The 15365-nt window shown below is 44.5% G+C and overlaps 1 protein-coding gene across 2 annotated transcripts; it reads left to right on the forward strand.

Annotated features, from left to right (window-relative positions):
* Positions 1 to 6832: 6832 nt before the first annotated feature.
* On the forward strand, positions 6833 to 14915 carry rpl6 (ribosomal protein L6). 2 transcript variants are annotated; one of them, XM_085961377.1, is made up of 8 exons: positions 6833 to 6921; positions 8367 to 8564; positions 8824 to 8922; positions 9798 to 9941; positions 10175 to 10223; positions 11005 to 11189; positions 12870 to 12962; positions 14718 to 14915. In XM_085961377.1, the coding sequence occupies exons 2-7, from the start codon at positions 8367 to 8369 to the stop codon at positions 12924 to 12926; spliced, it is 732 nt and encodes a 243-aa protein (XP_085817503.1). In that variant the 5' UTR covers positions 6833 to 6921; the 3' UTR covers positions 12927 to 12962; positions 14718 to 14915. The 2 variants fall into 2 exon arrangements, with proteins under 2 accessions (XP_085817503.1, XP_085817502.1); XM_085961376.1 differs by lacking the exon at positions 12870 to 12962 and having other exon boundaries at positions 6837 to 6921.
* Positions 14916 to 15365: the final 450 nt, after the last annotated feature.

The raw sequence follows: 15365 nt of genomic DNA on the forward strand, positions 1-15365 counted from the left end.
CCCTCAGCACATCATTCTCTAATCAAGAGTAGTTAAGATCCTCCTGCAATCAACTTGTACCATTCTTTCAGCCAGCCGCTAGGAGGCCATGTTGCACTGTGGAGTCCATGTCAAGGGAATGGTTTGGTAGAGTTACTGAACCTGACTGTATGAGATGGTTAAATTAGAACTTGCTCAGTTGATCTGACAATGTTGCTGAAATGCTGGGTGAGTGGGTCTAAAACCTACTGATCTTGGATTTTCTGCAGTGTTCACAGCAAAATAGTCCAAAAATCATTAAAAAGGTATTAGAAAGATTGAATTGTAATTATTTAAATATCGGATGTTTTAAATTTAATTTTCATTTTTTATCTCCCAGTTTGTTCTCTTTTCTTGAAGGCACTGACTCCCTGCTGGGTCACAATTCCATGAATACCAGGAGTCCTCTGTTGCCTCTGATAATCACATGAGGGAGAAAGAAACAGAAGCTTATGCTGATAAGGTTAGATGAAAAAGGATGGGAGGATGGAGCATGAACGGTGGCATAGCCCAGTTGGGCCGAATGGCCTGTGTCTGTGCTGTAGACTTGATGTAACTCAATGTAACCTTGCCCACCTGGCATTCTTCATGTATGAGTGTAGACCATCAGCGCCAGCAGGCAAATCGACACAGCCGAGATTGATCATGTTCTGATTCATGCATTTTCCAACAGGGATAACTGGATAGCAACCAGTAAAAGGAACCCTGGCTGAATTTTTCCCTCCCTAATCCAGAGGACATCACAGTCCAAATGGCTCAGCTACTCACTGATGTAACCAGCTGAGCCATTGAAGAATGCTGGTGGCTGGGCTCAGGTTCTTGTCCTGATGTAGTATCTTCAGAAGTGAAACATTTTAGAGCTTACTACAGATTTCATGAAAAATAAGTCGTGTGGAACATAACGGGAATCAATACTCATTTTTTGGTGGAGAATAAGTTTTTTTTTAAAGTGGGTGAGCGCGTGGGTTTGGATGCGGGTGGGGGTGTTAAGTCCTGGAAAAGTGCAAGTGCGTTGGGAAGCCGACTCCCAACCGCCAAACATAGAAGATAGGAGCAGGAGTAGGCCATTCGGCCCCTCAAGCCTGCTCCGCCATTTAATGTGATCATGGCTTCTGCATTTAACTGCAGCACGTTAGGCTGTGTGCCGCAACTCCCTCCCCCTCCGTCAATTTCAATATAGTGATTTCCCTCCCTTGCCCAAAGGTACTGAGGCCAATTGTAGTGCTCAATTGCTAACCATGCTGAGATCAGCTAACAAATTTGTTTCATGTACAGGATATTCTTTGGTATCCGGCACCGACGGGACCGGGATGATGCCGGTTGATTAAAACTTCCGGATGACGGAGAGGGTTATCTACCGGGGCTATTTTTAACAAACAAAAATAAAAAAATCAAGAAATGTGCAGTATACTGTAATTGGGTACTCACCTACAGAATGTTGTGTTAAATGGATGGTGGAAGATGCTTGATTAAATACAGTACTGCCAGTTGAGGGTAATCCATAACTCTTTAATTACTTAACAGTAAAACAAAACTTATAAATGACTGTACAGTACAGTATAAAGTACGGTGGTTGACTGTACACTTATTCCAAGCCAACTGGTTCATCAGGAATATCCATGCCAGCTGGGTCATCAGGATCATGCACTTCAACAGATTCTTCAGGCACTTCCACTGCTTCAACTCTTTTGGAAGCTTTCTTAAACATGTCCCGGATGTCTGCTTGCTTAGTGGACTCTTGCCTTTTTTGTAGAAAGATGGAATGCAGAATATGGAGTTGCATAACTTCTTGGGCAGAATAGCAAGGCTGCCTTTCAGCATGTTTGAGGAATGAAGCAAATCCTTCTGCAGCTTTAGCCCAAGAAATCTTCTTCTCTTCAGAAATCTCATCCTCTTCACTTTCCATCTCACTTTCCTTTTCTTTCTTTGGATTCAAAACCGTCTCAATTATTTCATCATCACTTAGCATATGCACAACAGCAACTTCTCTATCTGCATCAACCCACTGCTCAATATCACTTTCACTGAGGTTACGTAGAGGGTTTGCTGGGCCTACATTTTTCACCATGCCAGCCATTTCCATTATTGTACTGTTCTTGGGACGAACATTGAACCCATGAAATTCCTCCTCTGAAGAAGAACCTTCAGCAAACATTACAGAAGGTCACAATTTGCACCAGGCTTGTCTCAAAGTGTGACCTTTCACCAATTTCCAGGAACATGCAACATTAAAGATGGCACCTTTAAGATTGTATTCCTTCTGAAATGCGTGAATATTGTCATCTTAGTTTATCAGTTTACGTAGGAAGTCTTTCTTATAATGACACTTGAGATTTTGGATAATGCCCTGGTCCATGGGTTGTATGAGAGAAGTTACATTTGGTGGCAAATAAATGGTGAAAATATTTTCCGAAACCAACTCGGATTCATGCGGATGGGCTCTACAATTATCAAGCAATAAAATGTATTTGCTATCTTCAGGTTTCCCTATTTTACGGAAATGTTCCCTCACAGATGGAACAAAAATATGATGGAACCAATACGAAAAGATTTCCTTATCCATCCAAGCATTTTTAAATGCACGGGGATTTTTATACTTCCCAATAACAAGAAGTTTAATCTGGTGTGATCCAGCAGCGTTCGCACATGTTAGCACGGTTACACGTGTTTATTTTTCTTGTAACCTGAAGCATTAGCCTCATTAGCCCCAGCAAGCGTTGATTCTGGCAAAAACCTCCAAAATAAGCCAGTTTCATTGGCATTGTATATCTGTGCTGGCGACAAATCATGTTGCTGCACAATCCGATTGAAATAATCGCAGTATTCTTCTGCGGCGCCGTGATCAGCTGATTTCTCCTCCCCGGAAATATTGAGTCGTTGTATCCAGTGCCGTAACTTGAAGCACGTTAGCCATCCCTCGGAGAAAGCACACTTGTCAGTGAGCCTCATCTTTACGTAGAAATCCTTCGCTTTCTCAATTAGCATGGGTCGGAAAGTGGAACACCCTCTGAACACTTAAGAGAAAACCACTCATAAAGCACGGTATCCAGCTCTTCAAGCTTAGGCTTATGAAGCGTACGCCGTTTCTCTACATGCTTAGATGTCTCCGAGCTTGAATAAAACTTGAGCAGCTTATCCTTCCGCGATTTGATGTCGTAGATTGTTGACGAACCAATTTTGAATTTATTCATAATGTTGATACGCTTCTTTCCCCTTTCTAGTCGTTGGCATATCTTGATTTTCTGTTTTAAAGTTAACACCACTCTCTTCCTCTTGCTTGGACCAACTTTTGGGAATTCCATAATGCAAGATGGGGGAGATAATTCATGGTAAAGATGGAGAGACACACAGAAAAATGGCGGATCGGAAGAGGCTACCGGCAGCGCGGGAGACACACAGAAAAATGGCGGATCGGAAGAGACTACCAGCAGCGCGGGAGAGTCAGACTCCTGTTATTGAGGTGTTCGGACTTCCGACAGCGCCAAGAAGCCGAGTAGTGGCAGTTTGAAGAACTATCCCCACTGACTAACTCGGCCACCGCGGGAGACTCAGACTCGGACTCGGCAACATGTCTGGTTATTGAGGTGTTGTTTTCGGAATATGAATTTTGCCGGTTAATAGAGAATTCCGGATATTTAGGTGCCGTTTAAATGAGAGTTTCCTGTATAGCTAAGATAGAAAGAAAGGAGATACAAGCCAAACTTGAGGACGACAAAACCCTGGGTCCTGATGGATTGCACCCGCACACTACATAGAATGACATAGAATATACAGCAGAGAAACAGGCCATTCGGCCCAACTAGTCTGTGCTGATGTTTATACTCCACGCTAGTCTCCTTCCATTCCATCTATCTCATCTCAGGCTGTCAGCATATCTTTCGATTTGCTTTTCTCTCATGTACTTACCTAGTTTCCTTTTGAAAGCATCTAAGCTATGTGCAACTGAGCCAAGAGGACTGAAGACAGAAAAAAGAACAAAAAAGGTAGAGGATGAAAACAAATCGAAGTGAAAAGAATAGAATTATTTGACCAAAGTTAAGGGTTTAAAAAGAATTAAAGGAAAAATTACAGCAGTTGATTCTAGGTCAATTGTCAATTGTAAATCTGAAATTGATAGATTTTTGTTAACCAAAGGTATTAAGGAATATATGGATATGGGTATGTATATGGAGTTAGGTCACAGATCAGCCATGATCTCATTGATTGACGGAACAGGCTCGAGGGGCTAAATGGCCTACTCTTGTTCCTATGAATGACAGGAAAGAAGCGAGAAATACAATACTGAGAACGTAGACCCAAAATCAGCAAAGTAGAAAAGATAGTATTAAGGAACGATATGAGTAATAGACTGGGAAGATGTTATAAGACTGCACTTATACGGCAACTGTTGCAATGATGGAAAATGATTTTGGTTCTCACTGATGAGAAGATCAGATAGTATAGCTCTGGCGTCATGTTTCATTTGACTCTACAACGTATGAAAGCTGAGCAGATGCAAGACCTCCACAAGCTCACCTCACACCAGTTCTCACTTTGGGCATCCACTGTCAGCATTAAGCACTGCCAGGTCAAATGTAGAAAAGTTGAATGTGGGGTAAAAATCCTTGTTTTCAAATCCCTCCATGGCCTCGCCCCTCCCCATCTCTGTAATCTCCTCCAGCCCCACAACTCCCCGAGATATCTGCGCTCCTCTAATTCTGGCCTCTTGAGCATCTTGATTTTAATCGCTCAACCAGTGGTGGCCGCACCATCAGCTGCCAAGGCACTAAGTTCTGGAATTTACTCCCTAAACCTCTCTACCTCTCATCCCTCCCTTACAACGCTCCTTAAAGTCTACCTCTTTGACCAAGCTTTTGATCATCTGCCCTAATTTCTCCTTGTGTAGCTCGGTGTCAATTTTTTTTAATATAACACTCCTGTGAAGTGCTTTGGGATGTTTTACTATGTTAAAGGTGCTATATAGACACAAGTAGTTGTTGTTGTTGTAAAAGTCCCCCACAGTGTGCCTCAGAAAATCTATGCACCAGTATTGCATTTTTCCATTTCTCATAAAAGTCATATTGTGATCTCCTTGAAGCAGATTGCCTAATTAAGGGCAGTTTTGTTGGTGGCTTATGTGTAAAAGGCCTTTGACACTGTCAACCATGAGGGATTATGGAGTGTCATCCTCAAATTCGTCTGCCCTCAAAAGTTTGTCACCATCCTCCGCCTGCTTCACAACAACATACAAGCCGCGATCCTGACCAACGGTTCCAACACAGACCCAATTCACATACAGACCGGGGTCAAGCAAGGCTGTGTCATCGCACCAATGCTCTTCTCAATCTTCCTTGCTACAGTGCTCCATCTCACCCTCAGTAAGCTCCCCACTGGAGTGGAGCTAATTTACAGAACAAACAGGAAACTGTTCAACCTCCATCGCCTCCAGTCCAGATCCAAGGTCATCCCATCCTCTGTCATCGAATTACAGTATGCAAACGACGCTTGCGTCTGCGCACACTCGGAGGTCGAACGCCAAACCATCGTCAACACCTTCACCGAAGCATACGAAAGCATGGGCCTTACACTAAACATCCGTTCAAAAAAGAGTACACTAAACATCCGTAAGACAAAGGTCCTCTACCAACCTGCACCCGCCACAGTACTGCTGCCCGATTTTCAAAATCCACGACAAGGCCTTGGACAACGTGGACAACTTTCCATACCTCGGGAACCTACTGTCAACAAGAGCAGACGGCGATGGCGAAGTCCAACACCACCTTCAGTGTGCCAGTGCAGCCTTCGGTCGCCTGAGGAAGAGAGTGTTTGAAGACCAGGACCTCAAACCCGGCACCAAGCTCATGGTCTAAAGAGCAGTAGTGATACCCGCCCTCCTGTATGCCTCAGAGACATGGACCATGTACAGCAGGCACCTCAAAGTACTGAGAGGAACCACCAACTCTGCCTCCGCAAGATTCTGCAAATCCATTGGCAGGATAGGCGCACCAATGTCAGTGTTCTCGCTCAGGCCAACATCCCCAGCATCGAAGCTTTGACCATGCTCGATCAGCTCCGATGAACGGGCCACATCGTCTGCATGCCTGATACGAGACTCCCAAAACAAGTGCTCTACTCGGAGCTCCAACACGGCAAGAGAGCCCCAGGTGGGCAGAGAAAATGCTTCAAGGACACCCTCAAAGCCTCCTTGAAAAAGTGCAACATCCCCACTGACACCTGGGCGTCCCTGGCCCAAGACCGCACAAAGTGGAGGAAGGCGCCGAACACTTCGAGTCTCTTCGCCGGGAGCAAGCGGAAGCCAAGCGCAAGCAGCGCACGTCAACCCAAGCACCCCACCCACCGTCTGCCCCACCTGTGACAGAGACTGTAGGTCCCGCATTGGACTCATAGTCACCTGAGAACTCATTTTTAATGTGGAAGCAAGTCATCCTCGGTTCCGAGGGACTGCCTAAGAAGATGTGTAATAGGAACTAGACTGAGAGTGTCCAAACTCATTTCAACTTGGACCTTAACAGACGAGTTTTCCATTGTGATTAGTCTGGGCTGGATTCACACCCAGGTCCCAGAAGCAAAAGGATGGTGTCCCAAGTCCAAGTCCAACCATCACCTATTCCCTTGAAATTTATCTATTACTTTTAAAGCTGAAAATAGATCAATTAAAAATAAAAAAAATTTTAGGCCTGGCGCAAAAACTAAGGCAGACCATATTAAAATGAAAACTAAGACAGTCCATAGTGAAATGTATTATGAGTCTTGGTTTAACTGCAAGTCCTTTTCAGTCCCATTTAATGATGCGACTACAACTCCCACAGTGCTTTGCAGGCTCTCGTCGGAAGTTGCGTGACGTATCCCCGGGGCGCTTATACCATCGTGGCCCGGATGCTAGGCCGTTCCTTTTGAGTTAAGGTAAGAATGGCTGTGTTTTGTCAAGAAGCACTGGGCCGAAAATCGGTTTCCATCGGGGCCGGGAAGCATAGTTCACATCTACCACCACACGAAAAGCACGGCGCAGCGTGTCAGCTGGTCGGATCAGCAGATATTTGCGATTGAGGCGGATTTATGATGATGTTTGTGGGGCTCTTGTTTGGAGGCAGTGGGGAACCGGCAGGGCACGGGTGCGACTTCATGCCAGAAGCGGCGCTTTCTGAACCTGGTGTCGTACTGGATACCTCGAGGGGGTGGGGTGGAATGGAAGAGGAGTTAGCGGTGTGTGAGGGAGAGGCCTGCGGCTGGAGGTAGGAGCAGCCGGGGACTGGGAGTCTGGCTTTAGCCAGTGCTACTGCTGGGCTTGGGGGACGCCCTTAACATCGAAATATTAATGTCCTTAATGCCGTTGGCCTTGTATCGGCTCTTAACAATTTTTCTTCAATTGCAGTTGGAACCAGTTTATCCAAATTAATTCTATCTCAATAACTAATTCAATTGATTGGGCCGCTTTCCAGTGTGTGCAGATATTTCAGTGCATTGCCCCATACCATTTGTACAATTAATTCATTCCAGTTTCCATGCAGAATACTCAATGCTGATCGACATTGGAATTCTTATGTGGTCGATTATCTAATTGCTGAACAAAGATGCCTCCCTTGCAGTTTGGATGAGTAGTAGCTGCAAATATAATCACCCCACATGCTCCAGACATTCAGCTTGAATTTTTATTTGGTGAAGTGTATGCTGTAAAATATTTTAGGTGAACAAATGGCATAAGAAATAGGAGTAGGCCATACGGCCCTTCAAGCCTGCTCCGCCATTCAATAAGATCATGGCTGATCCAGCTCAACTCCGTCTTCCCGCAATGTCCCTTGATTCCCATAGTATCCAAAGTCTATCGATCCCTATCTTGGATATACTCAACAACTGAGCTGCCACAGCGCTCTGGGGTAGAGAATTCCAAAGATTCACAACCGTTTGAGTGAAGAAATTTCTCCTCATCTCTCCTAAATGGCTAACCTGTTATTCTGAGACTGTGACCCCTGGGTTCCAGACTCCTAGAAGAGATGATGTGTGGGATTTAACTGATAAAATATTAAGCTGAAAATGCAGAGGGTTGTCAATGCTTCGCACAAACAGTCTAGGACAGAAAGTTACATCTAAACATCCTTTGTGGATCACTACAAACCAATGCATGTTCCATCTCCTGGCTTGTTCTCCCTGTCACCTCAGAAAATATAACCGCTTGGTACAAGACTGCTTTAATGCATCAGAGGGATTAATTTTGCACATTGGAGTCTAAGTTCCAAACTTCACCTTGTCCCTGTTGATTGTACTGGTGGCACATGGGGTGCCGCTGCTTTCAAGTTACTTTCATGTGCATGCCTCTTTTAAAGCCCAACTTTTCTCTCTCTGTTTGGCAGATGGCAGGAGAGAAAAAGGAACAGGCGGCGGGAGAGAAAAAGGAACCAGTGTCAGAAGAGAAAAAGGAACAGAAGAAAACACGGCGCCATGCTAGCCGCAACCCTGTGCTGGCCCGGGGCATTGGCCGATATTCCCGCTCTGCCATGTATGCTCGGAGAGCACTGTACAAGCGCAAGTACAAGGCTCCCGAGACCAAGGTAAGGAGAGAGAGGATCTGGAATATGCTCAAAGTTTGTGTGTACTGTGGGGGGGGAAAGCACGCCAGTGTAATCTGTAATGGAGCAAACTTACCTGAGCCCCCAAAAGGATTTGAGTTTAAATTGTTGGAACTCGTGATCTTTGTGTGCAGTTCTGTACGTTTGATTGGCGCTGGTCATAGAGGTTGGTTTTACATGTTTTGTGATGGAACAAATTACAGGAAAAGAAAAGTTAAAGGCTTGTCTCATTCCTTTTCAGATCGAGAAGAAGTTGAAGGAAAAGACGCCCTTTTCAATCACCAAGCCTGTTGGAGGAGACAAAAATGGCGGTAGCCGTGTCGTGAAGCTCCGCAAAATGGTAATATAAACCCCTCCCATTTCGAGATTTAAAAATATTTTGATGCAGGAAGAATAGAATATACGGCTCGTTTTGACCTTCGGGCCTTTTTAAATTGAGGCATTTGTGTGATGCTTGGACCTTTTTTGCTGTGCACCAGTGTTTTTTTTTCCCCAAATAAGGTTGATGTGCTCTTACAGCAGTTCTATGTTAGTTCCTGGTTGCTTGGAGTTCTGATTCCAAATGACAACCCTGGCAGTGCCATGGAGCAATGATAGGTTAACAGTCGTTCTGCTCCCCAATAGCTTGGAGAGTTTATCCGGTTAATAGCTTGGGTTCAATCCATGGCCTGTACTAAGTTAACACATCTCACCTAGGGAAGTGGGCTAGGATTCCCATTCCTGCCTGCTCTCCAGCAATCCCTGCTGACTGCATACGCAAATGTCAGGTGAGGATGGGATTGGGCTTTGGGTGTGCTGCCTCTTGCAGTCATGGAACCCTCTGGCAGGTGCTGTCAATGTTCAGGCTTGTACCTGAATGGCGGCTCGGACAAGATACAGGAGGGCAGGTGGTGCTCGTGGAACAGTGTTGAATCGGGAAGAGTTCAGCACGGGGAAAGTTTCTCTTTTATATAAAAAAAAACTTGCTCAGAGTCTGGAAGTCAGAAAACTAAAGTTCCAGTTTCTTTTTGTGTTATCGCACATACCCATTTTAAATTGAAGTATTGAATTTTTAGTCGCAAAGTTACTTGATGGTACAACCAGAATGAAAACCTTTTCTTTATTTAAAAAAAAAAAAAACCCCCACAAACACCACCGTGTGATTTTTGGAATATAATTGTCTACTAATGACTATACAGTACAATATTTCTCCATGTTGGTGTTTTGTTTTTCCAGCCACGGTATTACCCCACTGAAGATGTCCCCCGCAAAAAGAGTAGCCACGGTAACAAACCTTTCAGCGAGCACAAGAGGCGCCTGCGAGCATCCATCACCCCTGGGACGGTCCTTATCATGCTGACTGGTCGCCACAGGTGTAAGGTGAGGGGCTGTGGATTTACTGCTCTGAGAGTGCTCGTCTTTTTCTGGATACTGTAGTGGTGCAGTGAAGGAGATGGGTGGGATAGGCTACTTTTTACATCTGGAGGGCGAAAGTAAACATACTGTTAAAACGTGGCTTTTTTCCCTCTTTTTAATGTCTGGGATACTACATTTTTAAATAGTTTACTGGCAATAATTTCCACAAAGATTGATTTTGACTTTCCTTTTTGCAGCGTGTGATTTTCCTGAAGCAGCTCGGTACTGGCCTGCTGCTGGTCACTGGTGAGTACTGTTCCTTTCATGAAGGGTCCCAGACCTGAAAGTTAACTCTGTTTCTCTCTCCACGGATGCTGCCTGGCCTGCTGAGTTGTTCCTTTAATGTTGTTTTCACTTAAATTTCATCTGCTGGAAGAGACTGCAGGAACAGCTATAGGATTTATTATTTTTTAAATAACACTTCAGTGTATATTGCACCTGGCTTGTGTCTTCCCTTGCCTTCTATTTGACTGGGGAATTTTGCATGTGCTCATGTTCATGATTACAATTTCCATGTAACCGGTTTCTGCGCGCACACACGCCAACTTAAGGTGTTTTGCAAGCTTCAGTCAAGTGAACTAAATCTGTCCATGTTTTTAAAAGCCTTTGTCGAGATCGTAAATTTTCCTGCAGCATTGTTTGTATACGCAAAGATAGCATCTCCCCAACAGACCTCCCCACAGCAAGTTATGGTTTTGCTTCCATTCTGTTGAGTGCCACTTTTGTCCTTGTTACTTTCCAGTGATGTGTCTGCTGTGTAGCTTTTTATTGCACAGAGATACAGAACTGCTGAAAGGATTGCGGGACCAGATTAAGGATTGAGGCATCCTTGCCTCTCAGTGGTACAGCATGCTGGAGCAGCATCAAGGCATATTTGCAACACTATTTAAAATATTAGCACATTCGATGTGTTTGCATTGATTTTTGTTACAATGCATTTCTTGGTTTTTGTGTTCCTTTTCTAGTTTGCTCTTCGTGTTGACCTATTTTGTGGTCTGGGTTTGTCTGATTCCTCTCGTGCTTGTAGGTCCTCTGGTTCTCAACCGTGTCCCACTGCGTAGAGTCCACCAGAAATTTGTCATCTCAACATCCACAAAGATTGACCTGTCCACCGTGAAAATCCCCAACCACCTGACTGACTCGTACTTCAAGAAGAAGAAGCTGCGCAGGCCCAAGCACCAGGAGGGTGAGATCTTTGACACCGAGAAAGAGGTACAGGCTGCTCTTTTGATCACTTACGTCATTAATGATGCATGATAACTATTTTGTTCAGAGTTTGCAAAATTACTCTATTTTTATCTATGTTCTGCTTCCTAAAGGCTTCCTGCATTACAAATCTTTCTTTCCTGGTTGAGAGAATGGACTGGCTCTATGCTCTTGTCCTGTTAATCCTGCTCTTCAGGTTGTTGCTTTGAGTTGTGTGTCTGAGTGACTAAACCACAGGTTATTTGCTGCTCTCTCCCCTCCTACCAGTAGCAGTTGTATATGGTTAAATACCTCTCTGGTGGGTGTGTGTGTGTGTGTGCAATGTGATGTGGCTCAGCCCCCAGTGCTTCAACTTAACCTTGCTCCATGTCAGCTGGAATAACGGACAAAGTGACAAAGTCTTGCTGCTGGACCCCATGATCAGGGCAACTGTCTTGCAGTAACTAAAAAGTTGACTTCTGTTGTTGTTACATGAGATTCTGGAACTGCAGGAGTTCCTCAGAGCAGTGTCCTAGGCCCAACCATCTTCAGCTGCTTCATCAATGACCTTCCCTCCAACATAAGGTCAGAAATGGGGATGTTCGCTGCTGACTGCACAGTGTTCAACACCATTCACAACTCCTCAGATAATGAAGCAGTTCATGCCTGCATACAACAAGACCTGGACGACATTCAGGCTTGGGCTGATAAGTGGCAGGTAACATTCACGCCACAGAAGTGCCAGGCAATTACTATCCAACAAGCGAGAGTCTAACCATCGCTCCTTGACGTTCAACGGCATTACCATCGCCAAATTCCCCACCATCAACATCCTGGGGGGTCACCATTGACCAGAAACTTAACTGGACCAGCCACATAAATACTGTGGCAACAAGAGCAGGTCAGAGGCTAGGTATTCTACAGCGAATGTCTCACCTCCTGACTCCCCAATGCCTTTCAACCATCGACAAGGCACAAGTAAGGAGTGTGATGGAATACTCCACGACACCATACATGACAAAGCAGCCCGCTTGATTGGCACCCCATCCACCACCCTAAACATTCACTCCCTCCACCACTGGCATACTGTGGCTGCAGTGTGTACCATCTACAAGATGCACTGCAGCAACTCGCCATGGCTTCTTCGGCAGCACCTCCCAAACCCTCGGCCTCTACCACCTAGAAGGACATGGGCAGCAGGCGCATGGGAACACCACCACCTCCAAGTCACACACCATCCTGACTTAGAAGTATATCACCGATCCTTCATCGTCGCTGGGTCAAAATCCTGGAACTCCCTACCTAACAGCACTGTGGGAGTACCATCACCAGACGGACTGCAACGGTTCAAGAAGGCGGCTCACCACTACCTTCTTGAGGGCAATTAGGGGTGGGCAATGAATGCTGGCCTTGCCAGTGACGCCCACATCTCAAACTAATTTTAAAAAACCTGATATTTTCGGATCACATTGTGTCTGTTTTATGAATAGAGCCATTATTATTATGTGATTATGGCAATTTCCAGGAATTTCACTGGAAACTCAGTGGCTTGCACATGATGACTGGGGCATAAGGCAGGGGATGGGTGGGTAAACTTTCTGTACAGATTCTATATTAAATTGGTCGAAATTGTCAGTTAAATCTTCAGGTAAATTACTTGGGGTAAAAGAGAATGATTATTTGAAATACTATTTTTGTATTCCTCAGACGCTGTTTATAGAAACTGCTGTGGGCTTTTCTCCTTTCCCTGTTCACCTCTCCTAAAGGTGATTCGTGCTGGTGTGTAGCTCCGTGTATATGGTCAGTCCTCTGGTGTGTTTGGTATCACAACCGAATCTGCTTTTGTCCTTGTCTGACTTTCGCAAACACGTGCTTTCGAGCAAGGATCACGGGGAAGTGATTGAAGAGTGGGGCACTGGCTGTGGTTTTTCTTTGTTCACTCTAATCCTGCAACTAACCTGGATAGGAAGATTAGAGTTTTTGTGATTGAGAGGTTCATATACCTAATGTGGCTGCTGTGGGGGGGCGGGGTGCAAGCTACACTCTGTGTCAGAAGTTGACTTCAACAATGATCTGGCACAATTTCTGCTTGCTATAGTAACTGCTGTCTTACCCCATTGAGTAGTCTGTTCTCCATGAGACTTACTGGGGGGCTTTTATTGACTTACAAATGCAAAGTGATTAATCCCAGTGGTTTGAGAATGGTAGATCGGAGATGGTGAAATCTGGAATTGTCACCAGCATTCAAAACTAATGTCTTGCATAAGAGGGGCTCTTGAACTGGTGAAACAGTTCTAGACAGGAAGATTCACTCTGCAGCTTGAGATGGATCCTGCTGGTGGTGGATCAAAGGCAGACCGTTTCTGTATACCTTGGGTCGAAAGATTTTTATTTGAGTATTTTACTTCCCTCGGAAGCTGCCCTTGATAATATCAGAAGGTCGTGGGTTGAAGCCCCACTCCAGAACCATGAGCACATAATCTGGGCTGACGCTTCAGTGGTGTGCTGCACTGTCTGGGGTGTGCTGTCTTTCGGTTAAGCCAAAGGCCTGTCTCCCCTCTCGGGTGGACATAAAAGATCCCATGGCACTATTTGAAGATGAGCAGGGGAGTTCTCCTGATCAACTAACAAAGGGTACTTCAATAGCTGAAGTACTTTGGGATGTCCTGCGGTTGTGTAAGGCACTATATAAAATACAAGTTCTTTCATTAGGTAATTAGCATGCTTTACACTGGACATGGGGTTAGTTTTAGTATGTGTGTCGCATCAATATAACTTTTTTGGAAGGATATCCTTTATTGCTGACTTAGGGAATCTGTATGGTGGATATTACTGCAGAGAGTATATTTGCCAGGACCTGAGCACAACCAAAACTTGCTTTTATGTCCTGCATCCTTGGTCTTGTGAAATGAGGTTACTGATTACAGTCTGCCTGCCACTGTGCTTCTCTGCCTCACCAGCCCTTTTAGCTTCAATCAAGAGCCTGTTTAATGTGCGAGGCGCTGCTGGTAACCACGTCTGTGTTCAGGTGGCCAAAAAAGGCAGAATCCCAGTGCGAATAGTTGTTTCTGGTTCGAGTGCTGTTGAGTCTGTGAAACGTAACTGCAAATGTTATTTAATACAGCTTGGACTTTGCAGTGGTTTTGTGGGGTTTGTGCAGTGAATATCTCCAATCATTTTGTGGAATTCACCCATTCTACAGTACTGGGGGAGAACTGGCCTGTATCTGCTAGGCATGTTTAATGCTCTGGTACCAGTGTGCTTTAAGGAAAAGTTGCACTTAAGTCAACACATATTAAAGTGTTAACTCGGTTCATCACCTCAAATTGCAGCAGCAATGGTAACTAAAAATACTTTGCCCTGTGGCTCAAAATGCTCTCTAACATCTGGGAGGCTAAAACCTATAACTGCTAGATGTTTATTGCACCGAAATTCACACTCTCCGTAATGCATACCCTTTTGTTTCAGATGCGCGATGATTACTTTATGAAATTCCAGTAACTCCACTTACCAAATTTTGCTCAGCCTCATCTTTGCACTCTTCTCTATTAACAGAAATATCAGCTAACAGAACAGCGGAAGGAAGACCAGAAGGCTGTGGATTCCCAACTCCTGCCCATTATTAAACAGATCCCACAGCTCCGTGGCTATCTCCACTCCACGTTCTGTCTGTCTAAGGGGGTTTACCCACATAAATTGGTCTTCTAAACAAGCTGTAAAAAGTGGCATTTTATTAAATCTGCGATTTCAACAGTTCTGCCTCCTGTTTCATATTTCTGAAAACAGTATTAAAAATTAAAATATTGTAATTTTTACAATTTTGTTTGCAGACTTTGAGCACTTTTATTTTTTGCACCAAATGTTTGCTGTGGAAGATGCAGTTGAAGCTCCAAAGAAGCCATAAACCAGGTTGTCCAAACTGCAGCCTGTGGGCCACATCACTCTACTATATTTGTGCTTCTATTTCTTATTTGTGTGCTTGACCTGTTTGAATTTTTTGGGGCTGGTGGTTTGCAAAAGGTTGTTGTAAAGTTGCCTCAGTGAAGGATAAAGCCTAAATTGGAGATGTGTTTAGTATCTGCAGATTAATACATCTAAATTAGAACGAACATGGATTTAAATATGTGCCCCTCTTAAGGCTCCATGGTACACAGCCAAGCAGTCCATAGAAGTAAGAAACTTAGACACTGCCATAAACCACAT

This window comes from Somniosus microcephalus, chromosome 19 (genome assembly GCF_052327205.1).
Source record: "Somniosus microcephalus isolate GS21.2 chromosome 19, FLI_Smic_1.0, whole genome shotgun sequence".
NCBI lineage: Eukaryota > Metazoa > Chordata > Chondrichthyes > Squaliformes > Somniosidae > Somniosus > Somniosus microcephalus.